This window comes from Mastomys coucha, unplaced genomic scaffold, assembly GCF_008632895.1.
Source record: "Mastomys coucha isolate ucsf_1 unplaced genomic scaffold, UCSF_Mcou_1 pScaffold7, whole genome shotgun sequence".
In the NCBI taxonomy this organism is placed as follows: Eukaryota; Metazoa; Chordata; class Mammalia; order Rodentia; family Muridae; genus Mastomys; species Mastomys coucha.
Genome location: NW_022196913.1, coordinates 59,184,233 through 59,209,276, shown reverse-complemented (window position 1 = coordinate 59,209,276; position 25,044 = coordinate 59,184,233). Strand labels below are relative to the sequence as shown.

At 44.3% G+C, this 25,044-nt stretch overlaps 1 protein-coding gene across 4 annotated transcripts in view; it reads right to left on the bottom strand.

Moving 5' to 3' along the window:
- Positions 1-20,281, bottom strand: part of Faf2 (Fas associated factor family member 2) — a 40,546-nt gene extending 20,265 nt beyond the window's left edge. For 2 of the 4 annotated variants that reach the window (XM_031358271.1, XM_031358274.1), the window contains exons 1-3: positions 20,152-20,281; positions 5,872-5,940; positions 2,033-2,167 (exon numbers count right to left, since the gene is read on the bottom strand). In XM_031358271.1, coding sequence (XP_031214131.1) covers positions 2,033-2,167; positions 5,872-5,940; positions 20,152-20,214 — 267 coding nt within the window. In that variant the 5' untranslated portion in view covers positions 20,215-20,281. The remainder of the gene's footprint in view (positions 1-2,032; positions 2,168-5,871; positions 5,941-20,151) is intronic. The other 2 variants (XM_031358272.1, XM_031358273.1) reach the window with 2 other exon arrangements.
- Between the last annotated feature and the right edge of the window lie 4,763 nt (positions 20,282-25,044).

Below are 25,044 nucleotides of genomic sequence, written 5' to 3'. Positions count from 1 at the left end.
TGATGTCTGTGTACTATGTGTGTGCCTGGGGCTTGTGGAGGCTGAAAGAGGGCACTGGATCCCCTGAGACTGGAGCTACAGACAGTTGTGAGCTGCCACACGAGCTGGGAATCGAACCCAGGTCCTCTGAAAGAGGAACCAGTGAGTGCTCTTGACTGCTGGGCTATCTCTGTAGCTGGTCTTTTTTCTCGAGGAGACAGTGTCTCATGACAGAGCCCAGGCAATCCTTGAACTATAGATTCTCCCATCCCAGCCTCCCAATAGCTAAGACTACAAGCACACACTACTACGGCTGCTCTAAAGAAAATTTTGAAACATTAAGTACTCCATATACACATGAAAAAATACGATAATGGAGTCATTGTAATTGCTCTAGGACTGAATAAAGTGCTTAATTTAAAAAAAAAAATTTTTTTAAATGCATGTGTAAGAGGTGAGTGTCATCACTGAAAGATAATAAAGAAAAGCTCCATTAAGTTCTTTGGAGTTCATAATCAGATTGTAAACAGGAAAGCTAAGATGAAAAGATCCAGAGTTTGATGACAGCCTAGGCTACGCAGTGAAATCCTGCCTCAAAAAGGAACAAAGTCACTTGGGAGGCAGAGGCAGGTGGATTTCTGAGTTCGAGGCCAGCCTGGTCTACAGAGTGAGTTCCAGGACAGCCAGGGCTACACAGAGAAACCTTGTCTCAAAAAACCAAAAAAAGAAAAACAAAAAAGTAACAAAGTGGGAGAGCTGGAGAGATGGCTCGGCGGTTAAGAGCACTGACTGCTCTTCCAAAGGTCCTGAGTTCAATTCCTAGCAACCACACGGTGGCTCACAACCATCTGTATATGAGATTGAATGCCCTCTTCTGGTGTGGCTGAAGACAGTGACAGTGTACTGACATATATAAAATAAACAAATTTTTAAAAAAAAGAAAAAAGAAAAAGAAGAAGAAGAAAAAAAGAAACAAAGTGGGGCTCGCAAAGTGGATCAACAGGTAGAGGCATTTTGCTGCCAAGCCTGCTAACTTGAATTTGACCCCTGTGACCCACATGGTAGAAGGAGAGAACTGACTTTTCAAGTTGTCCTCTGACCTCGATGCACACACAATAAATAAAATGCAATGGAAGATGGTTCTGAAGGAAGGGGGGCAGTGAGGGAGGAGAAGAGGAGGGAAGAGGAAAGACAGTGAATGGGAAGGGTGAGGGAGGAGACACGGAGGAGCAAGTGAGCTCTTAGCCTCTATACACCAGAGCCACAGTTAACCAGTGCACTCTGGATCGCCTTAGAAATGGAAGTGAACCACATCTTTACTACCAGCCCCTCAGCACCAATTTCAAAACAGTGGCACAGAACTCCCACAGATTCTAAACACTTCCTTAAATGTAGCTAAAGTCAAGGGAACTTAGGTCACAAAGAACTTATCCAATTTAATGGTGGGAGGTTGCCAGCAATGGTACGTAGTTCACGCAACAACCCTGCAAAGGCTGAGACAGGAGGAATGTCCAAGGTTTGAGGCAGCCTGTCCTACACAGTGAGCTCCAGTTCAGCCTGGGCTACAGAGTAAGATCATGTCTCCAAAGAAAACAAAACAGACACAAAAGGGGGAGGGAGGCTGGAAAGTGCTCGGCAGTCAGGAGCACTTACTGCTCTTACAAAGGTTACAGAAGGACTCCCAGCACTCTCATGGTGGCTCCCAGCAGCCTGTGTCCACTGCCCAGGGATGCAGTGCCCTCTTCTGGCTCCCAGGGCTCATGAACACAGGGGTCACAGACATGCTCAGAAGAGACTCTGTGCAGCCTGCACTAGACATTTCAAGCTGCTCAAAATGAGGCGCAGAGAACACTTCCTCAGTAAAGAACAGGAAAACAGTTCCTATAACAATTCATTAAAAAACCAAGGGAAATGGACGAACCCATTACATCTTCCAAGGGCCCCCAGCTAACATGGAAATACTGTGAACATTTCTGTTGCTCCATCATACACAGATAGTAAAACCAAATGGGTGAAATCATTAAAAAGAGGGTATTCCAGCTATAAAACTTGCCCTTGGCTGTGGTCTCGAGACAACATAGCTGTAGATCCTGTGGTCAGCTGTATTAACCTGTAGGGGCCGAGATGGAGGTGGATTGAAAACACTTGGTACGCCCTCTTGCTCATTCAGTCTGTCCTGGACAGCGGCCTGTGGGGGAGAAAACATCAGCGATGCTCAGATAAACCCAGGAGGAAACGACTGCACCACACCTCAAAACAAGATGAGCATTGCACTGCATGTACATGAAGAGCCCAGGCCCAGGGACCTTTGTCCTGCTATACTGTGGGACAATAGAAGTCTCACACAGCACAAGAGAATGGGCAACTTGTCGTGAAACCACATTTCACAGGAAGCACACTGCCAATATTAGTACATGTTATTCAGAATAGCTAAAACATAATGTGCTTTACCATACAATCCCAGGAAGAGCAGTGCACAGAACACAGTACGAACAGTACATGCAATGTTGATTTTTGGTATCAGATAGACAGTTTTGGCAAAAGAATGTAGTCTAAATACACCTCCGCAGCCCAGAAATAGCCTAACTTACAAGCCTTAGATTCTTTATGTACAAAAATGAAGGAAATTTAGTGCTTAGAATTAATCTGAAAAAAAAAATTTTTTTAAAGATTTATTTTTATATTATATGTAAGTACACTGTAGCTATCTTCAGACACACCAGAAGAGGGTGTCAGATCTCATCAGGGGTGGTTGTGAGCCACCATGTGGTTGCTGGGATTTGAACTCAGGACCTTCGGAAGAACAGTCAGTGCTCTTAACTGCTGAGCCATCTCTTCAGCCCCCCCCCATTTTTTTTTCTTTTTTTAAAATAAAGATACAGATTTGTTAAGAAAAAGTGAGAATAAACTCTTCAAAGTGGAAGGAATGTGAGGGAGAGCCAATTTAGGAGGAATGTGAGGGAGACCCAATTTAATCTGAAAATCTGAATATTCAGGGCTGGAATGTAGCTCAGTTGCTTTAATCCCAGAACTCACAATGTGGAGGCAGAAGGATCAAAACTTTGTGGTCATCTTGAGCTATGCAGGGAGTCTAGCTTTGGCGTGAGACTGTCTCAAAAACATAACAAAACACAATCACTAGGAAAAACATCTGAATATTCATGTTTTTGTTTGTTTGTTTTTTGAGACAGGGTTTCTCTGTGTAGCCCTGGCTGTCCTGGAACTCACTCGGTAGACCTGGCTGGCCTTGAACTCAGAAATTGACCTGCCTCTGCCTCCCAAGTGCTGGGCTGAATATTCATGTTTTAAAAAGCAACACCTTGCCAGGAGGTGGTGGCACATACCTTTAATCCCAGCACTTGGGAGGCAGAGGCAGGTGGATTTCTGAGTTTGAGGCCAGCCTGGTCTACAGAGTGAGTTCTAGGACAGCCGGGGCTATACAGAGAAACCCTGTCTCGAAAAAACAAAACAAAACAAAACAAAACAAAAAACCAAACCAAACCAAAACAAAACACCTTCACTGTCTCTCTAAATTCTAATTGCTGTCCCAGTTTTGTGACAAAATTGGCCATGCCCAAAGAGATACTTGGCTTTCTCTTCTCCAAGATCCACTTGTAGTGTTGGGGGATGTAGTTTATGGTAGAGACTGAGTTCAACCATATAGGCAGCCAATTGAATCAACTATGCCTACATGATGAAGACCAACAACAAACAAACAAACCAACAAAACCAACAAAACCCAAAGCCCCAAGCTCAGCTGTGTCTGTGCCCCAGGACCTGGCAGAAGATGGCTGTGCAAACACTTGGGAGCCTTGGATACCCTGTCAAGGCTCTTAGCTGGTTTTAACCTACAGAAGCATCCTATCAAAGTCTAACTGTTTTCAGTGTGTTGCTAGTGAACATTGAGCCTGAGGCAAGTGATGTACTTCCTTTGAACTTCTGCTGGTGTCAGAAGGGTCTCTGGGAGGGCTGGGTGCCTTCTAAAACTAGTAACTAGACTTAACCTTTATGGTTTGACTAATTCCAGGTAGTCAAATCATATTCAGCGGGAAAAGAATAACCTTTCAGGGCTGGCATGCTCGCTCAGTGGGTGTCCTAACTAGATTTTTATCAACTTGATTCAAGCTAGGGTCATCTGGGAGGAGGGAACCTCAACTGACAAAATGTCCACATGAGACTGGAAGAGAAGTGTGTGGTGTATTTTCTTGATTCGTGATTGACATGGGAGGGCATAGCTCCCTGTGGGTGATGCCACCTCTGGGCAGGTGGTCACCGTCTTAGCATTTATTACAGCAATAGAAACCCTAAGTAAGCCAGTACATAAAGAGCTTGCTGTCAACCCCAGGAACCATGTGGTAGACGGTGAAACAGTTACTTAGAGAAGAAAGTCTGGAAGGACACATACTAAAACAACTGTGCTTATCTCTAGAAAGTATAAGAACTTTCCTGTGTTTAAAGTTATACAGGCATATTTTGTTTCTATAATAGGGAAAAGGCAAGATAAGACATTGGGAAATAAATCTTTCTAGCCACATTTATGCTATGCAAAGTAATCTCACCAAATAAGGAGGACTAAAAACAATGGATACAGATATCTAGCTCACAAAATATAAACATCCAGTGTTCGGTAAACACATACCTGTCAACACCGGTTACCCTGGGGGGGAGGGGGGGATGGGAGCAAGAGACAACCTGTCCTCTTTAGCCACACCAGCTGAGCAGAAATGTGAAACTGTTACAGAACATTTCAGGGTTAGAAGCTGATTGGTAGGCATATGATTGTTCTACTTATCTTCCTTCCTGTCCGTCTGCCCATCTGTTCGTCTGTCTGCCCCCTTCCTTTCTTTGAGACAGGGCTTTGCTATGAAGAGGCCGAGCTTGAGCACCTGTCTCCCTGCCTTAGCCTCCCAAGTGCTGGGTCACAGGGATGTGTCACCACGCCTATTTTATCCTTCCCCAAGTACATGTGTTTGTGTTTGAAAACATTCCATTGAAAATATATAGATTTATAATGTCAACAGAAAATTATTAAAGAGTCAAACAGATACCAAAATGAATTAAAATGAAAAGATTAATATTGCTGGGCAGCGGTGGCGCACACCCAGCACTTGGGAGGCAGAGGCAGGTGGATTTCTGAGTTCCAGGCCAGCCTGGTCTACAGAGTGAGTTCCAGGACAGCCACGGCTACACAGAGAAACCTTATCTTGGGGGGAGGGGGGGGGAAGATAAACAAACTGAATTATTACGCCAAAGGAAAAAAATGAAAGTTTTAAGTATGTGTCTGTATCTGAGGTAGTTCTAGGACCACTACACACGCATGCACGCACGCACACAACCTCTTGAAAACAACAACAAAAACCAATCTAAATATATAAATTTTATGCTGGGAGTAATTAACAAAACTAAAATGAGAATTGTGTTTTCCTGGGAGTTCCACTCTACAGCTAGCTCCAGGCACTAGCTCCAGGTACTAGCTCCGGGCACTAGCTCCAGGCACTAGCTCCGGGCACTAGCTCCAGGCACTAGCTCCGGGCACTAGCTCCAGGCACTAGCTCCAGGCACTAGCTCCAGGCACTAGCTCCGGGCACTGCCACAGGAAGCATGGCAGCCAGCGCACTTGATGCTAAGGGTACAGAAGGAATGCAGCTATCTCAATGCAATTCTTTACTTTCATAGTTCCCATACTTCTACCTGTGTATTTGAAACACAAAGAAGCCATAATTCTGAAATCAATAAACAAGAGCAGACAACCTCCCCAGTGCGTGCGTGTGTGTGTGTGTGTGCGCGCGCGTGTGTGTGTGTGTGTGTGTGCGTGTGTGTGTGTGTGCGTGTGTGTGTGCGCGCGTCCTGTGGCAGCAGGCCATTAGGTGTGGTAGGAATGCGTGCTCATACCTCCATGTTCCAGTTATGCTGCTCCAAGGCAAGGCGACACTGCTCCATGGATTCTATGCCAGTCAGATCCTGAAAGGAAGTGAAGCATGGTGTTACTTCAGGGCCAGGGCTGGAGCTCAGCTGCTAAGGTGCTTGTCTAGTTGAGCGTGCATAAAGCCTTGGGTTCCATGTCCTGCACCACACAGAGCAGGTATGGCAGCACATGCATATATTAGCAACTGGGAGGTGTAGGAAGAAGGGTCATCGAGGCTGCATGAAACGCTGGTGAGAGCTCATTTAGTAAAGTGCCTGCCTTGACAAGAGCTGACATTAACTCCCAGAACCTATGCAAAATGGAGTGTTATAAAGTACCTCTCTATAATGAGCATAACTGGCTTTCTAGGTTCCTTTCTCACTATTTCCCTTCAGTGTCCAATATATAGCCAATCTATTCAGATACACACCACATACCTAAAAATTCCTCACACAATCCTAGGTCCTTCAACACAGTACAAAAGTCACATCCCTCTCCCATACATGGATCTTTCCCTCAACAAATGCTTATGTCTGCATATTATACAAGACATAAGCATACAAGTTAGTCATCTCTACTGTAAAGCCTCACTGACAACCCCAGGGACAGAGTGATTAGACTGATAAGTCAGCACAGCCCTTGCCTTGATTGTGTGCTCTGTATCCAGACAAGATGTCCAACTCTAGAATTAGGTTTTACTTATGTACAATGTTTAATCTGGATTTAATCTGGACTAGATATCCTTTCCAAACCTTTTGTAATGATTGTGTGTATGTGTGTTGCCTGCATTTTGTGCAACACATGTGCAACTGTGCCCTCAAAGTCCAGAAGAGGGTGTTGGGTCCCCTAAACAGGAGTCATTGTGTGGGTGCTGGGAATCTAACCTGGGTCCTCTTAGAGAGCAGGAAGTTCTTTTAACCTCTGAGCCACCTCTCCAGTCCCTTCCACCTTATTTTTTCTTTTTTTCAAGACAGGTTTTTCTGTGTAGCCTTGCCTAACCTGGAACTCCCTCTGCAGACCAAGCTGGCTTCAAACTCAGAGATCTACCTGCCTCTGCCTCCTGAGTGCTGGGATAAAGGCATATGCCACCACATCCCTACTGTAACCTGTAGCGCAGTATATGAGCTCAGGTTCATTGAGACTTACCTCAAAAAATAAAGATGATGTGCTTTTAATCCCAGCACTGGGGAGGTAGAGACTGGTGGGTCTCTGGGAGTTTAAGGCTAGTCCCGTCTACATATCAGTTTCCAGGACAGCCAAGGCTGCACAGTGAGACCCAGTCTGAGTGAGTGAGTGAGTGAGTGAGTGAGTGAGTGAATGAATGAATGGATCAGTACTTATTTTCTGGGTGGTAGTGGTACAAATGAATGACCCATTCACAGGGGCTGCCTAAAGCAATCCGAAAAAAGACATTTATATTGTAAATGTATAATTTACATTGTAGCAAATGTAAATGTAGCAAATTTACAGTTATGAAGTAAGAAGGGAAATAATCTTATGGTTGGGGTCACCATGAGGAGCTGTACTAAAAGGTCAAGCATTAGGAAGGCTGAGAACTTCTGACTTTGATGAACTTGATTTCCCCCCCTCTTTAGGAATATGCACATTATAAAACCTTGATAGCTGGTGCCAAAGGCAGTACAGTCTTCATAAAAACAATCCCAGTTAACGCTGGCTAACGCTGGCTCCAGTACAAGTCAAAAGCTACCTTGTTTCCATTTAATGCCAACATGTACTTCCCAATGCAAGGGTGGAGGAGTTCTAGAACAGATCCCTTGGCGTTGACGCCACCTGTATTATCTCAGCAGAAACATGTTTACTATCGTGCAGCTATTCTGGCTCCCCGTTAGAGGGAGCCGTCTGCTGTGGCAGGGAGTCATGGAGCAGCAGCATCAGGCAGCCCTCACACTGTACCTTAACTACTGAACCATTTCTCCAACCCCAGCCTATCGTTTTTGTTTTTTAAAGCAATGATTGTAGTGTGTTGGGGGTTGAATCCAGGGTCTCACCCACGCTCAGTACATCCCCAGCTCTGCCTGCCAGTGTAACACCTTACCATGTATTAGGAAATGAATGACTCAGCCTCATGGTGGTGGCACACGCCTGTGATCCCAGTACTGCAGAGGCAGGCAGATCTCTGAGTCCAAGGCCAGCCTGGTCTACAGTGACTCTGTCTCAAAAGACTAACCACCAATCAAAAAACTAAACAACTAAACTAGAAAATGAATGACTCTTACCTCTTTCATATTCTCATTCTCTCTCTGCTCACATATACATAGGTGTGCATGTGTGCACATGAATGTGTGCACGTGCACTGTGGAGCAGGTCACAAGACAACCTGAAGAGCATTCATTCACCTTTTGTTTTTTGAGACGGCTCTTACTGCCACGTAGGCTAGGCTGGCTGGCCAGTTAGACACCACAGTGTGGAGATCAGAAGTGTATCCCTATGCTCAGCTGGTTCTTCTTTCTGGGTATGGAACTCAAGTTCTTTACCAACTAAGTTAGCGTCCCAGCCTCTTCCTCGTTTCTTAGAATTCTTTCTCTATTTTTTTTTAAGATTTATTTTATGTGTACGAGTACACTGTAGCTGTTTTCAGACACACCAGAAGAGGGCACTGAATCCCATTACAGATGGTCGTGAGCCACCACGTGGTTGCTGGGATTTGAACTCAGGACCTCTGGAAGAGCAGCCAGTGCTCTTCCATCTCTCCAGCCCCTTAGCATTGTTTTTATTAGTTTTACTTCTATTCTGGCTATCTTCACTAAGCTGAGTAATTCTATGATAAAAATATTACCATCATGCCCACCAGGAGTTAAAAAGACACACTGATTAAAGTACAAAGTCAGTGAATGATAAAAGCAAAATCTGCAACTTCTTAGCTGCTTTGCTCTTCAGAGCAGCAGCCTGGCTTATACGCAGATCCCAACACCTGATATGACTTAGACAACACTGTAGGAACAGCTGCAACTGGAATCAGGGTTAACTTCACAACTATGGCTCCTTCTCCCACTAGTGTATCTTGCCATAAACCAAATGTCAGCAAGTGCTGCCACACCCCCTCAGGCGAGCCCATCTGAGTGTCTCACTCCCTTACTCTCAGACATAATCCCTTCCCATGAATTGTTCTCCCAATGATTTAGGAGCTGCATTCGGATACAGTAATTTGTAACAGTATAACTGTTAGAGAGAGATGGATTATGTATTTATTGTGGGGGCCCAAAGTCTGCCTGGATTTCAACCAACCACAAGTACTTCGTAGAAGGATACTGGGAGAATGTGGGAGTTGTTTTTCTCTATCCAACCCTGTCCTAACTCTATCTCTTCAGAAGTGAAGGGGTGCCAATCACTTGGGAAACAAATACTGATTATTATGATTCCTGATCTAGCTCTTAGGAGAGTACAATTCAAAGAGGAAACCACAACAGGCTGGGAGTATAACAATTTAACCAGGCGTTTTAACACATTACTTGGATATGGATGGGGAAAGCAGGTGTACTCAGCCGGCTTTCTCTTTCCGCATCTCAAGTGTCTTTATATTAACACACACTCAGTAGACAGCTAAGTGCTCTGCGCTCCCATTGGCTGGCTGCGGCTTATATTTTAAGTTATTCCCAGAGTCAAAGTTGGCAAAAACCAGATAACCTTTGTTCTCTCCTTCCCACCAAACAAGAGAGCTTTGCTTACTCAGGAGAAAATGGAATTTAAAGTTCATTCAGAAAGTGATGACCTGTAACTAGGCTTTGACCTATAACTAAAGCTCCTACAGAAAACCTTTGTTGTGTACTTTTAAATTCTGACATCCCAAATTGAATAGCAGTAATCCCCTCCTCCTAAGCACCTACACTAGGTAACCAGCACTGCGTGTGTAAAACCCTCATTTTCTTTATTTACATTTCAAGTATTTCCCCCTTTCCAGGTCTCCCCTTTGGAAACCCCGTAGCCCATCCTCCCTCCCTCCCCCTGCCTCTATTTCAACAATGAGAAACCAAGTAGCCAAAGGTTATCTTGCTTGACCAATAGTTCTTGATAACAGGAAGACAGAGTTAAAAGTAAAAGCTAGAACAACTTCTAATGTCCAAGCTCTCTTATGAAGCAAAGACTCCCACTATTTGATAAACTCATGTTCAAAAACAAGCTCCCAATTCTTAATTCAGAAAATGTAAATGTTTATTGAAAATATGGTAATCTGGCTGGGTGGTATGGAAATAAACCTTTAATTCCAGCTCCAGCAGAATCAGGTGGATCTGAGTCCAAGGCCAGCCATAGCTGTACAGTAAGATTGTGCCTCAAAAAACAAACAACAAAATCACTGTTAACACTGCCCCCACCATGAAGGTTTACTTAGAATCAGAATAGAAATCACTGGTTAGCCCTTTACATGTTAAACTAAATGCCTTATGCCAACCAAGAGATAGCCGTATTTATTCACATTGTAGCTTCTTAAATATTTAGTATTTCACTGAACCCAAAAGTTTCATAGGCAAATATTTTAATCTACTTAAAAATACTACATGAAAATCCCAGCACTTGGGAGGCAGAAGCAGGTGGATTTCTGAGTTCGAGGCCAGCCTGGTCTACAGAGTGAGTTCCAGGACAGCCAGGGCTATACAGAGAAACCCTGTGTCAAAACAAAACAAAACAAAACCCTTACATGAACACTGGGGGCATAGCTCAGAGTATTTGTAGCATGTATGAGATTTTCCCACAAATGACCCATACCAATATTTTATCAAGCAATTAAAAACAGGTGGAGTAAGCAGATGACCTCTTGTTAGGAGTTAGGGGACACTGGAGTCCTCAGTACCTACAACCACTTTTTCACTCCAATTCACTAAATGGGTAATTGTGAGCCATCTTTCTTAGGTTCAGCTTTCTCACTGGCAGCATGTCCACAAGAAGTGCCTAACGTCCTAGATCAGAGCTTATGTCATCTCAGTAGTTAACAGTGATGAAGAAGATATAAAGGTATTTGTGAAATGAGCCCAAGCTTGCTTACAATGTAAAGCACTATGGTTAAATTTTAGGGAAAAAAAATCAAATACACTCACCTTTGACGGAGTCCTACTCTAGTGTCCTGACATCTGAGGCATTTCACTACAATAAAAAGCAGCAGCACTGTGACCCTGGCCAGCCTCTAAGGTGACTCTTCTGCTCACAGTCAATCCAAGAACCACCTTACCTCCCCACCTCTCAGCCTCTTCCTTTTGGAAAATTTTGCTTCTATATGTTTCAAAATAAGGTTTTAAATATTTAAGTGAAAAAACAAACCATGAATTGGAAAAAACTTTTTAAGCCTTGAAGTATACAGGTGTCCTGCATGCACGTCTCTCTGTGCACCATGTCTATGCACTGCCCACAAGGTCAGGAAGAGGGTTTCAGATCCCCAGGGACTAGGGTTGTGAGGTCATGGGTGCTGGAAATTAAACCCGGGGTCTCTGGAAGACATCAGTGCTTAACGGCTGAGCTGTCTCTCCAGTTCCAAAATATTAATATTTAGTCACCAATACTTTCTATCCTCAAAGTGGGTTTAATTCTTTCTATCAGGCACATCTTTGCGTTAGTTACTGCCTTCCTCTTGCTGTGACCAAACACCAAGGGAGGAGTGGTTGAGTATATACATGGCTCAAGGCTTTCGGAGACACACCCCATCATGGCATCCACAGGCAAGAGAAGACAGCCTCTGGTGCTCTGCTGATCTTTTCTCTCTCCTCAGCCTGGGACCCATCCTATGAGCCTTTCCTTTCCTTCTTAGTTAAATCCCCCTGGAAAGGGATTAGACACACATTAAAGGTTTGTTTCCTAGGTGACTCCAAATCTAGTCAAAGTGATAATAAAGAACAACATTCCCAAGTCCATTCCTTGTCAATTTGACACCCAAACACATTATTTTAAGTGACATTCCACCTCAGTCCCCAAAGCTTCATGTTCACCCACAATGCAAAATATAGGCAGGGGCTGGAGGGACGGACGGCAGTGAAAACCTCTCTACTTAGAGGGACACTGGCGTGCTTAGAGAGCCTGCTCTTGCAGAGGACCAGCACCCATACAGCAGCCCTCAAAATCATATGTAACTTCCGTTTCAGAAGCTCCAATGCCGCCTTCTGCCCTCCAAGCACACAGTACACAGGAGGTCCACAGACATACAATGCAGGCAAAATACCCATACACATAAAGTAATTTTAAAACTACAAAATGAATTTAGACCGTGTGTAAAAGTCCTCTAAATCAGCCAGGAATAGTGGTCTATGCCTTTAACCCAGTACATGGAAGGCAGAGGCAGGTAGATCTCTTGTGGGTTCAAGGCTACCCTGGTCTACAAAGTGAATTCTATAACAGCTGGGGCTATACAGAGAAACCCTGTCTGGAAAAACAAAACAAGCTTCTAAATCTTAACAGTTTTAGCACTGTTCAAAAACCATGTATCCAAATTCTATTGTGAGACACTAGGCAAACTCTTAGAGTGTCTAATATAATAAAAAAAAAGTAAAAATAAAAGTTACAAAAATCCAATATCCAATGACACCAGCCAAATGCAAGATTCAAACAAATCTCTACGTCGAGGACCTGGGTCTCTCAGTCTGGGCTCCCGAGGCCTGGCAAACCTCCCTCTCTAGCCCCACAGCTGCCACACACAAAGCCTCTCTTGGGCTAGCCCATGCTTCCCCATGCTTCCTGCAACTTTCCTTGGCACATGTCCCATGGTACTGCCATCTCTAACATCCTGGGGTCTCTACTGTATCCTCAAAGCTGACTAGGTAGCCCAGGCTGTCCCTGTCTTTTTGCCTTGTCTCCCATGTACTGGGATCACAGGTATGTGCTTTTCTTTCATTTTTTTCTGACCCTTTCATTGTATGCCATAGAACAACACAGTATACAGGCTCTGTTTGTTCTTCTTTGCTTGGAGAAAGAATTTCTCTGTGTAGCCTTGGCTGTCCTGGAACCTGTAGACCAGACTACCCTCGAACTCACTGCTTCCTGTATGCTGGGATTAAAGGCATGAGACACCACTGCCAGTCTTGTATATCCCTTTCAAACTTGGACTTCTTGGCTCCCTGGACTGTAAGAAACAAACCTTTGTTCTCTATAAACTGCCCAGCCTTGGGTGTTCTGTGGTGGGGGAACAGAATGCACCAACAGTGAGGTTGGCACACAAAGAAACCATGCCACAGAGACAAATGAAAGGATAACTTGCCCAGAGTGGAAAGTTAGTAACTGGAGAGGGCAGAACTCGCATCCGGGCAGCCTTAGTCCAGAATCAGTCTTCACAGGCACTCACACACTGCTGATTTTTCAAGTACACACATGTCCCTGTAAGAGAAAGACACTCTCTTGCCCAATGAGAATGGGAACTATGGCCAAGTTGATTAACTGAGAGTACACAGCGGGAGCCGGGCATTGCATCACCTTAACAGCACAGACATCCAGGCAGCGGGCCCAGAGGAACGGGAACAAGCCCACTGACCTTCTTGGGTTTTTCTAGCAAAAGTATACTGGATTTCTTCTAAGGAGAATGCAGCCTTAAACATCTGCCAAACAGCAAGTACATAACCCTTACCTCAGACACATGCCTCAGAGTCAGCTATCTCGCACACAACTAACACAATACCAATTTTCCCAAGTGACTTGGCCCTGTACAGTCTTTTCAAAGAAGTTAATTTCATATAGACAAAGCAGTTTTTCAAGTACTTTACTCATTCATAACGTTTAATTAAATTTTTATGACAAGCATCAATACACAACGATTCCAGTGCAAACACAGGTGATTCTGGTCAATAGTCCAACTCAGTGAGTGGGCAGTAGTTCAGTGAAAGGAAGTTGCTACCGTGCATGAGGCCCTGGGTTCTACCTCCACTACCATCTTTGCCCAAATACAATTAAACTCGTAAAAGCGAAAATCCTTAAGCTTTTGAGATAGCTCAGTGGGCTGACATTTCTGCCACTCAACCCCTGAACACCCATGGAGAGGAAAGTTATCTTGAGGCGTCCATATACACCTCGGCATAAGCAAGGATAGTAATAGTAAAATTTAAAGAGAGAACTAAGTGAGTGTGTTAAAACTACTTGTGCCGGGCGGTGGTGGCGCATGCCTTTAATCCCAGCACTTGGGAGGCAGAGGCAGGAGGATTTCTGAGTTCGAGGCCAGCCTGGTCTACAGAGTGAGTTCCAGGACAGCCAGGGCTACACAGAGAAACCCTGTCTCGAAAAATCAAAACAATAAAATAAATGTAGACTATCGCTTACACTCCATGAGGTGAGGATTAAGGCAAGAAAGCTTCTAAATTATGTGTTTGAACGCACAGAAGAAAAAAGTACAGGAAGACACAACAGTCCCTGAAACTGGGATGAGAGAGTAAATGTATTTAATTACTTGTTTTATTTAATGACATATTGCCTAGGATATTCTATGGATTACTTGGTAGTTTTTTTATTTTGTTTTTAAGTAAAAATAAGTAAAGCTTGGGAGTCAAAGGCAGACTGATATCTATAAACTCAAGGCAAGCTTGGTGCCAGAGAGGACTACATAGTAAGACCTGTCTCAAAAACAAAAGCAAGCAAACAAACAAAACCAACCAACAAGTCAAGTGTGGTGGGCGTGCCTGTAATCCCAGCTCACTGCAGTCGGAGGCAGAATTTTGAGTTCAAAAAATGGTAGGGATTACACCATGACACCTGTTCCAAAATGAAGAAAACACGGAGATGACTGCATGGAACTCCAGTTCCAGGGGACCGAACACCCTCTCTGGTTATCTGCACACATGTTCATATAGCCATGCAAACATGCAAACATATACATAATTAAAAATGTTTTAAAATTTTAAGGAAAAAAGGCAGTATGAACACAGGAATCCTATGAGTGGGCAATGTTTCCTCTGGAAGATACATCAGTTATTAAGTGGAAATCTTAGGCACTGGAGAGAGAGCTCAGAGGACCTGGGTTAGATTCCCAGCACCTACAGTGCAGCTCCAGGCCCAGGAAACCTGCTGCTCTCTCCTGCCTTCCCTGGGTACCAGAGGGTACATGCAGATAAAACATCCATGCATAGAAAATAAAAAGTAAATCTTAAAAAAAAAAAAAAGGAAAGAAGAAAGAAAAAAGGAAAGGAAGGAAGGGAGAAAGAAGCCAGGCAGTGGTGGTGCACGTCTTTAATCCCAGCAGTTGGGAGGCAGAGGCAGGTGGATTTCTGAGTTTGAGGCCAGCCTGGTCTACAGAGTGAGTTCCAGGACAGCCAGAGCTACACAGAGAAACCCTGTCTTGAAAAGAAAAAAGAAAAAAAAGAGAGAGAAAGAACAAAAGAAAGGAAGGAAGGAAGAGGGAAGAAAACAAAAGAACTGCTCGCCAGCACGGTTACACTTTACTAGTCAGGAGACCCTGACAGCCCCCAAATAACACCCCAGGCTACTGACACTACTCTTTGTTGCCCACCATAACTAAATAGTAAGATCCTACTGCTGAAGACACAACACACTTTGTTTTTGTTTTTTATTTTGGAGACATTTTCTGTGTAGCCCTGGCTGTCCTGAAAGTCACTCTATAGATCAGGCTGGACTTGAACTCAGAGATCCACCTACCTCTGCCCCCAAGTTGCTGGAATTAAAGGTACGAGCCACCAATGCCCAGCTATAGGATTTTTCTTTGTTTTTGTTTTTTTAAAGGATAACTTAAAAAAAAAAAAAGACACTATACTGTTCCCATAACACACACATACACATCCTCGATGTAAGAACTCACTATAAAACTCACTAGCAGCTTTCTTAGCCAGGATGAAGTGAAGAGAGAAATCAGAAATCAAACAGATCACTGATATTTTTAAGTGGACGAATGAGAATTATCACATACTCACAACCCCAACCCCCAAAATGACATATATTTTCTTCTATAGTCCAAAGTCCAGGCTTAAATAAAGAGAATGGGAGTCGTGCCCTACTTGCCACATAAACTTTTTCAACCAGGCGGTACACCCCGCCATCTCCGAGTGCTAGCTGAGGTGCTGGGCTACATGGGCTCCCCAGGGAAACCCTGTCTCATGAACAAACAGGAGTGACAAGATGGCTCAGTGGGTGAAGGCACTTCCTGAGGAGCCCGATGCCCTGAGCTCAAGGTCAGAAGAATCAGACTTTCTCTCACAAGCTTCTTTGACTTCGACATATGTGTCATTAAACAAAGAAAGGGGAAACTGTCCTATTTTCTGTGCCTCCTATGGGGCATGGGACATCTACTCCTTTCTCTCTGACAATGCCATTCCTGCATGGTATTAAACCACCAGCCCAGAGACAATGAACCAAAGCATTGGAGAAATCAACATATTTGGAAATTTGGGGACACTGACTCCAATAAAACTAAGCTTCCACACACCTGCATTAGCTCTTTAAACCTATATACCTATTATTTTCCAGTAGAAATAGCTCAAAACATAATGTCTACATTACTCTACTCAGAGCCATGTGAGTTACACATACATACAAAAGAAGCTTAGAAACATCAAATGGTCTGAGAAACATGATAAACATGCCTTAGAGAATTTTAACCCAAAATATGTCACATATAGAAACAAGAAAACTCAGATTTCCTGAGACACTTTACTTTTACTAATTCATTTATGTAGGCTTTTTCAGACAGGGCCTCAACCTGAAACTGTCCTTGAACCTATAGCAATCCTCTGAACTGAACGCCTCAATTGAGTGCTGGCATTTGGGATTATAGGTGTGAACCACCACATCTAACTCAACTGTAATACATAAAATGTGGACACACACTAACCGGGCCACCTTATTCTGACACCCATAGAGATTCTAAGCACTCACCCCAGACTGCCAGAGAAGCAAACCCCAAAGCTAGTGCTGTTACTTCCATGTTAAAGCTCTCCTGATTGTCCGTGCCTACACAAGTCAGCACAGTACTGACAGGTCTCTGAAATCTTGTTCGTTTACCTTCTCACTCCCAAGTCTATTTCTTACGACAGACATAGCCACACTCTCTTTCCCATCTCCATATGTGAGCAACTCATTTTCTCAGCTTTGAATATTCTCGTGCCCACCATCTGCTAAAGTCCTACTCCTCCATCAAAGCTGCAAGGCACTGGGCTAAGAGCTCAGCCGTTCAGGCCAGGACTAGACCCACTAGAATCCCACTAATAGCTTCAGTACCTCAGCAAACAAATGAGCAGGCCTGTTTCCTCACCAGACAGACAGCAGACAGACCACCATCTGTACTTTATAACTTGGTAACTGTGTGCATCAGGCATAATGGCCATAAATCCTCTAATGTCTTACTGAAGGCAGAGTAGGTAACAGAGAGTAACTCCTGAGCCATCTTTCCTCCCGCTTCAACATCAACAAGTTTTCTCTTCCCTAAACTCCAATAGCAAAGACAAAGATGGATGGAGGATGGATGGGGACAGACGGACACACACACCAGAGAGCTCTCTGGCACTCCCATTATTCACGTTACTCACCCTGGCTTTGACATTAGAATACAAAGATGCTCAGGAACGTGGATTTGTAAATGTACGTAAGGCATTATTTGTGTGAATTATCTGATCTCTCGTATCTATTTTCTTCAGTATAAGAGAATGGCAATTAACTCTTTATAGTCTCCTAAAGAAGTTTAAGTTATAATGCTTGACATTTGTACATGTCAAACAATGTTGAACAGCAGTCTGAGACGCTGATCCCAGGCTTGTTTACAGAACATAAAAACCCAAAATGCATTTTCTCAATATATTCAACTTCATAAATCTTGACACAAAGCTAACTATCTTACTACAGTGTTACTAACCTGCTAGCCATTCTTCTGATGTCCATGGAAAACAAGATCCTTAAGCACTTTTTTTTTTGTTTTGTTTTGTTTTTTCAAGACAGGGTTTCTCTGTGTAGCCCTGGCTGTCCTAGAACTCACTCTGTAGACCAGGCTGGCCTCAACTCAGAAATCCACCTGCCTCTGCCTCCCAAGTGCTGGGATTAAAGGCGTGTGCCACCACCGCCCAGCCCTTAAGCACTTTAAAAAAATATTATTTATTTATTTATTTATTTATTTATTTATTTATTATAAGTACACTGTAGCTGTCTTCAGACACACCAGAAGAGGGCATCAGATCTCATTACAGGTGGTTGTGAGCCACCATATGGTTACTGGGATTTGAACTCATGATCTAAGGAAGAGCAATCAGTGCTTTTACCCGCTGAGCCATCTCACCAGCCCCGATCCTTAAGCACTTTATCATACAAAAACTCCCATAGAGTCGCATTCATGAACTTCTACATGCATCACAGTTGATCGCTTACATCTCATTTCTCTTGTGGCTTACCACTAAGGGCTACAAAGTGTTGCCTGCCCAAGTTAAATAAAACCCTGAAAGTAATGCTCTACACAGCAGTAAAAGCTGTCTGTCTGTCTGTTTATTCATTCTTTAAGGCTAATCTGGTGTCATCAATTTCTCTATTATAAACTCCAATTTCTCTTATTATAAATTCCACTTAAACGCCAACTATGGCCAGGCAGTGGTGGAGCACGCCTTTAATCCCAGCACTTGGGAGGCAGAGGCAGGCGGATTTCTGAGTTCAAGGCTAGCCTGGTCTACAGACTGAGTTCCAGGACAGCCAGGGCTATACAGAGAAACCCTGTCTCAAAAAAACCACCCCCCCCCAAAAAAAACCCAACTATGCCCATAACAGTAATTTACCACTTAGACACATCCAACACATTGATTAAACACACATGCATGGGGGCTGGTGAGATGGCTCAGCGGGTAAGAGCACTGACTGCTCTCCAGAAGGTCATGAGTTCAAATCCCAGCAATCACGTGGTGGCTCACAACCACCCATAATGAAATCTGATACCCTCTTCTGTGTACTCATTTATAATAATAAATAAATCTTTAAAAAAAAAAAACACATGCACACACAAACATCTCAGCACACTCGACAGTTGTTCAGCAGAGGCACTAGAGGCCCAGAGAAGGTCTGAGAAGGCTACGCTTTAAATGGACACCACCAATTTACTAGCTGTGTAACCTAAGCAAGCCGTTCCCTTTTCATCTGGAAAAGGCTGGCCTCAAACTCAATGTCCTGAGTCCCCTGAGATACCAACTCAGGCCACACCCACTGATGCTACTTCTTACAATTCATACTCATCTATAAGACAGGGCCTGTTACAGTATGAACACTATAGGGCTGTGCATTCAAAAAGCTAAAATGCTAACTAAGCTAACTTAGTCAAGTTCGCACAACATCATAAATATTTAGTGATTGGCATTCTACCTAGCAGTGTCTGGCACTAAGGCTTTTCATATAAACTGCTGGAAAAAAAATCAGTATTTAGCACATTTCCTACTAGGAAATGAGCTCTATTAACTTCAGTTTATCTGGAAGATGATTATTAACAGCCGCAACTGTTTAGGCGCATTGCACTGTTTACAAAGTCTTTTTAATACCGTAACATCTACAAGCTCAGTTTACCTCCAAAACACCCTCAAGGGAATAGACATTCTGAAGTTATACATTTTAAGAACTAAGGATACGGCGAATGCCATGGTTACCACCCAGGTGGCATCCTCCAACCAGACCCTCTATCTGGTTAAATGCCTTTTTGTTTTGTTTTGCTTTGTTTTAAACAAATACAGAAACATCCACTAATAGGCCGAGTCCTCCAAGTTGCCACCCTCCTCAAGCATAGTGAGCAGTTCAGGAGAAAGCCGAAGGTAACAACAAATCCAGCCAGAAAGCCTTCGATGAGACTTAATGTTGCATTGTTTCCTCCTGGGGCGTCCTCCCACATTTCTAGGGCAGGTGCCAGGTCCGTATGTGGGCGCTTCCTTTCCCCACTCCAACCCCCAACACGGGACCTAGTAACCAAGAGACCCTCTGCAAATGCCTGCGAAAGCACGGGATGGTGGTCGGCGGTCCAGACCTGCGAGCTGACGCCAGCTCCGCGATGGGGATTTTAGTATCTCTAGCACATCAACAGTCGATGGGCGGAGAGGGTCTGGCGGTTAATCAGGCTGGCAAGGACTGCGGACCGGCGCCGCTAAGGTGATTAAGGCAGCTGACCCACTGTGGTCCAGCCCGGCTGGCAGAGGTGGCTGGAGGCTGAGTACCGACAGAGGTTGGGCGCCGGGGAAATCTGGGCAGTTGGCGTCTGGGGGGGAGGGGGCCGCCTGCGGGTCTGAAAATGGTCCCAACCCCAACCTCAGGATGGTTCTGCGCTCCTCTAGGGTCCCACTCCCCATCCCGCGGCGGCCTCTGCTGCACCGAGAACTCGCTGCTACCTGAAACTGCAGCAGCTTCTCAGTCTGCTCCTGAGTTAGATCCTGCTCCTCAGGCGCCGCCATTTTGCCGCCGCCTCTACGCTCCTGACCCGTCCGCACCGTCACCCGCCGGAAGTGATCTCAGGTGTAACCACGTCCGGTCTGAACCGCCACCGGTGCTCAACTGCGTCTGCGCGCGCTCGCTCCCTGCCAACCTCCCCGTCCCTTCCCGGACCCCGCCACCAGAGGGCGACGTTCTCGAGGCTATGCCGAACGATTCCGGAAACTGCCGATGTGAGTGTCTACCAAGGATCTAAAATTGCTGGAAAGAGGACCGAGCCCAGAGGGTCAGTGTACCTCCAGTAGCTCCGAAAATTCCCGCAATTTGGCTGCTCCTTAACCGTTTTTCTTAATTATCTACGATATTCTTGAAGATTTCTCGGGAAACTATTACTTTGATGAAAGAGCGCCAGTTTGATACTTAATCCTTTCGTAAAGTCGGTTGCCTTACTAAGGAAAACAGTGGCGAGGCTTTGTTGTCGCTTGCTCAGAGTGCCTGTAACCCGGTTAATGATGCTCCCAGACACTCAGAGCTCTGTACCTGGGTGGGATCCTCGTCCAACCTCAAGCCCAGGGCCTAGGCCACTCGCCCTTCATCCCTTTGACAGACCAAAGATAGATAGTTGGACTAAGTCAAGAAGACCTTGCATACGAAGGGCATCCTGGAGCAAGCCACCTAGACTCTTGTTACTTTTTGTGGAATGCGATTAACTTATAGCCCTTGCCTTTTCCAGAGCCATAAAGGCACACTTCGGAAGCCAAGGCTTGAAGATCTTGAACTCAAGACCAACCTGCCCTACATAAGAGACCATATATCGCCGGGTGGTGGTGGCGCATGCCTTTAATCCCAGCACTTGGGAGGCAGAGGCAGGTGGATTTCTGAGTTCGAGGCCAGCCTGGTCTACAGAGTGAGTTCCAGGACAGCCAGGGCTATACAGAGAAACCCTGTCTCGAAAAACCAAAAAAAAAAAAAAAAAAAAAAAAAAAAAAAAAAAAGAGACCGTATATCAAAATGACAACAATCAAAGGAACAACACTTCCACCTCTGCGTGCATTTTCCCTTTAACCTTTAGAGCCTTCTTAGCCTAATACTGTGAATAAAAACATAAGCCACAGGAGCAATTTATAATAGCAGTCACACTAGGGAGAAGTGATAGTCTGCTGATGGGAATCTAGATTATTAATTCATTCATTGTAGAAATCAGAATAAAGACTCCTCTCAAAATTAAAATTAGAACTCCTATACAACCCAGCTATACCCGTTCTGGTGTACACTTCCAAGAGTCAAAGTCAGTTTACTATAGACATCCTGTAATTCACATGTTTACTGATGCACAATAAGTTATAGAATCAGCCTAAGTGTCTACCAGTAGATTAATGGACAAAAAAAATTCTGTATATGTCCCGGCATGGCAGCACACACCTTTAATCCCAAGTACATGGCAGCACACACCTTTAATCCCAAGTATATGGTAGCACACACCTTTAATCCCAAGTATATGGCAGCACACACCTTTAATCCCAAAACTTGGTTGGCAAAGACAAATGGACCCCTGAGTTCCAGGTCAGCCTGGTCTACAGAGCAAGTTCCAGGACAACCAGGGCTACACAGGGAAACCTGATCTCAAAAACAAAACAAACCAAAATTCTGCCACTAGAGAGAGGGGTCAGCAGTTAAGAGCACTGTCTGCTCTTCCAGAGGACCTGTGTTTAATTCCCAGCACCAACATGGCGGCTCACAACTGTCGGTAACTCCAGTTGCAGGGAAAATAACAATACACATAAAATAAAATAAAATAATAAAGTTTAAATTCTGTATATGTATACAACAGAATTTTATTCAGCTCTAAAGGAGAATGCAGTTATGTGTTTGCAGGGAGATGGATGGGACGGGAGACCATCAGGTTAGGTGAAGTAAGCCATTTTTACCAAGTATCACATATTTTCTGTCATATGCAGAATCTAAAGCTGGAAGGAAAATGAGAATTATTAGGGATGAAGAGCAAAGTGGGGTGGGGAAGGGCGAAAGAAGAGATACTGAGATGATCAAGCTCTACTCACATACATAGGTGGAGATATTCTTTACTTTGTGTAATTAATACAATGCTAATAAGAACCCCAAGGGAAGGGCTAGGAAGATGGCTCAGTTGCTGAAGTGTCTGCCAGATTCGCACGAGGGTTTAGGTCTCCAGCATTCACTCAAAGGCCTGGCCCTACGGTACTGATCTGCAATCCCAATAGTGAGGGGCGGAGACAAGCAGATGCCTGGAACTCATTGTCCAGTCGGTCTAGCAAAACTGATAAGCTCCAGGTTCAGTGAAAGACCCTATTCCCAAAATGAGGTGGAAAGGCGCTTGCTGCTCTTGCAGAGGACCTGACCTGGTTCTCAGCACTTACATCACACAGCTCATAAAACCTGTAACTCCAGTTTCAGGGAGTCTGCTGGCCTCTGGCCTGCTTCTTGCAGCTTTTCCTCCCTGCCTGAACAGACTCTTATCTCTGCGGAGACAGAGGCCAAAAGCAACTCTCCTTCTGTAAGTTCTCTTAGTCATGGTATCTCATCACAGCGATGAGAAAGTAACCAGTGCAGAGTTGTTAATTATGGTCTTCTATAGATATTAGGAATTCACTCAAGAAATAGTTATTCAATGTTTGCTTTGAGGACAGATGTTCACCAAAGATAAACAGTGCATTGCCATTTTCCTCCAAAAACACACAAAATATAAAGAAAATTCTCATACACTTGTTACATAGGACTGTGAGAGGGCTTAAATCAGAACAACCTAGCTGGGCAGCGTGGCATATGCCTTTAATCTCAGCACTTGGGAGGCAGAGGCAGGCAGATTTCTGAGTTCGAGGCCAGCCTGGTCTACAGAGTGAGTTCCAGTACAACCAGGAATACACAGAGAAACCCTGTCTCGAAAAACAAAAACAAAACAAAACAAAACAAAAATGAAAAAAAAGAACGTATTACTCTTGCAGAGGACCTGAACTTCATTTCTGCCACCTTCATGGCAGCTTACAGTCATTTGGAATCCCACTTTCACAGAATCTGACACCCACGTCTGGCCTCTGTGGCTGCCAGACACACATGTAGTGCACATACATTCTTGCAGGCAAATACTCATGTGCCTAAAAATAAAAAATAATAAATAATATCTATCAAAAGATAAAAACTTAAAAGGTCTGGAGGTTGGGGGGGGGCACACACTTTTACTCCCAGCACTCAGGAGGCAGAGGTGGATCTTTGAGCTTGCGGTCAGCCTGATCTATGAAGTGAGTTCCAGGACAGCTAGGGCTAAACAAAGAAACCTGTATAATAATAATAATAATAATAATAATAATAATAATAATAATAATACACTAAAAAATGCACCAGGAAGGTCTAATGAAGATATAAAGACTCCATCACATAACAGTTGTTTGTATCAAAAGAGTGACATTGAGTACAGTGTCGTGGGGTGGTGGAATTGCCTTATTTAGATCTCTCTGATCCACTATCATTCTCTAGATCTGGTGCACCACCACTGCCCAGCTGCATTTTGCCCATTTTATACTGTGCAATTCCAAGACATTTACCAAATGGATATCCAATCACCTCTACTGTCCTACTTAGCTTCCATCATCAATTTGACACAACCCAGAGTCACTTCAAAAAGGGAATCTCAACTCAGGGATACCCAGATCAGATGGGCATGTGCGTCTGTCTAGGGGAAACTGTCTTGGTGGGTAATGGATGTAAGAGGGCCCGGCACACTGTGGTCAGTTCCAAGCTGTATAAGAAAGCCCAGCCAACCAGCAAGCAGCGTTCATCCTTCAAGATCCTTCTCCAATTCTTGCCCAGACTTCCCTTAATCATGGATCATAACCTGTGAGCTGAAGCAAATCCTTTTGACAGAAGCCATCTGGAAAAAAACTAAGGCAAGCAAGTGAGTTTTCTGGAGATGGCTCACCATTTAACAAGGCTGCAATGGGCAAGCTCTGAGATGCGAGCGCACCAGAGACATCCTCCTCCTTGCTTCCTACTGCTGTCATGCCATTCCTGGAACTATTACATAGCCTGACGGTTCCTAGGCATCTGACCACCCAATTGGACAAATTTCCTGCAGGTCTACAAGGAGATGTAAGCTCATGTAGTAATGCTGTATAGACAAGTGGATGGTTTCACAATTTCTGATAATGATTTTTATAGAACTCTTAAACTGATACAAATAATCTCAAGCCCTGTACAGGCTGGTTTTGTGTGTCAACTTGACACAGGCTGGAGTTATCACAGAGAAGGGAGCTTCAGTTGGGGAAGTGCTTTCATGAGATCCAGCTGTGGGGCATTTTCTCAATTAGTGATCAGGGGATAGGGCCCCTTGTGGGTGGTGCCATCCCTGGGCTAGAAGTCTTGGGTTCTATAAGAGAGCAGGCTGAGCAAGCCAGGGGAAGCAAGCCAGTAAGGAACATCTCTCCATGGCCTCTGTGTCAGCTCCTGCTTCCTGACCTGCTTGAGTTCCAGTCCTGACTTCTCTTGTGATAACAGCAATGTGGAAGTAAGCCAAATAAACCCTTTCCTCCCCAGCTTGCTTCATGGTCATGATGTTTGTGCAGGAATAGAAACCCTGACTAAGACAAGCCCCCTGTAGAACAAACACAGCTCTATAAACCTTCACATGTGAGTTGGAGAGATGGCTTGGTGGTTAAGAGCACTGACTGCTCTTCCAGAGGTCCTGAGTTCAAATCCCAGCAATCACATGGTGGCTCACGACCATCCGTAATGAGATCTGACCTGACGCCCTCTTCTGGAGTGTCTGAAGACAGCTACAGTGTACTTACATATAATAAGTAAGTAAATCTTAAAAAAAAAAA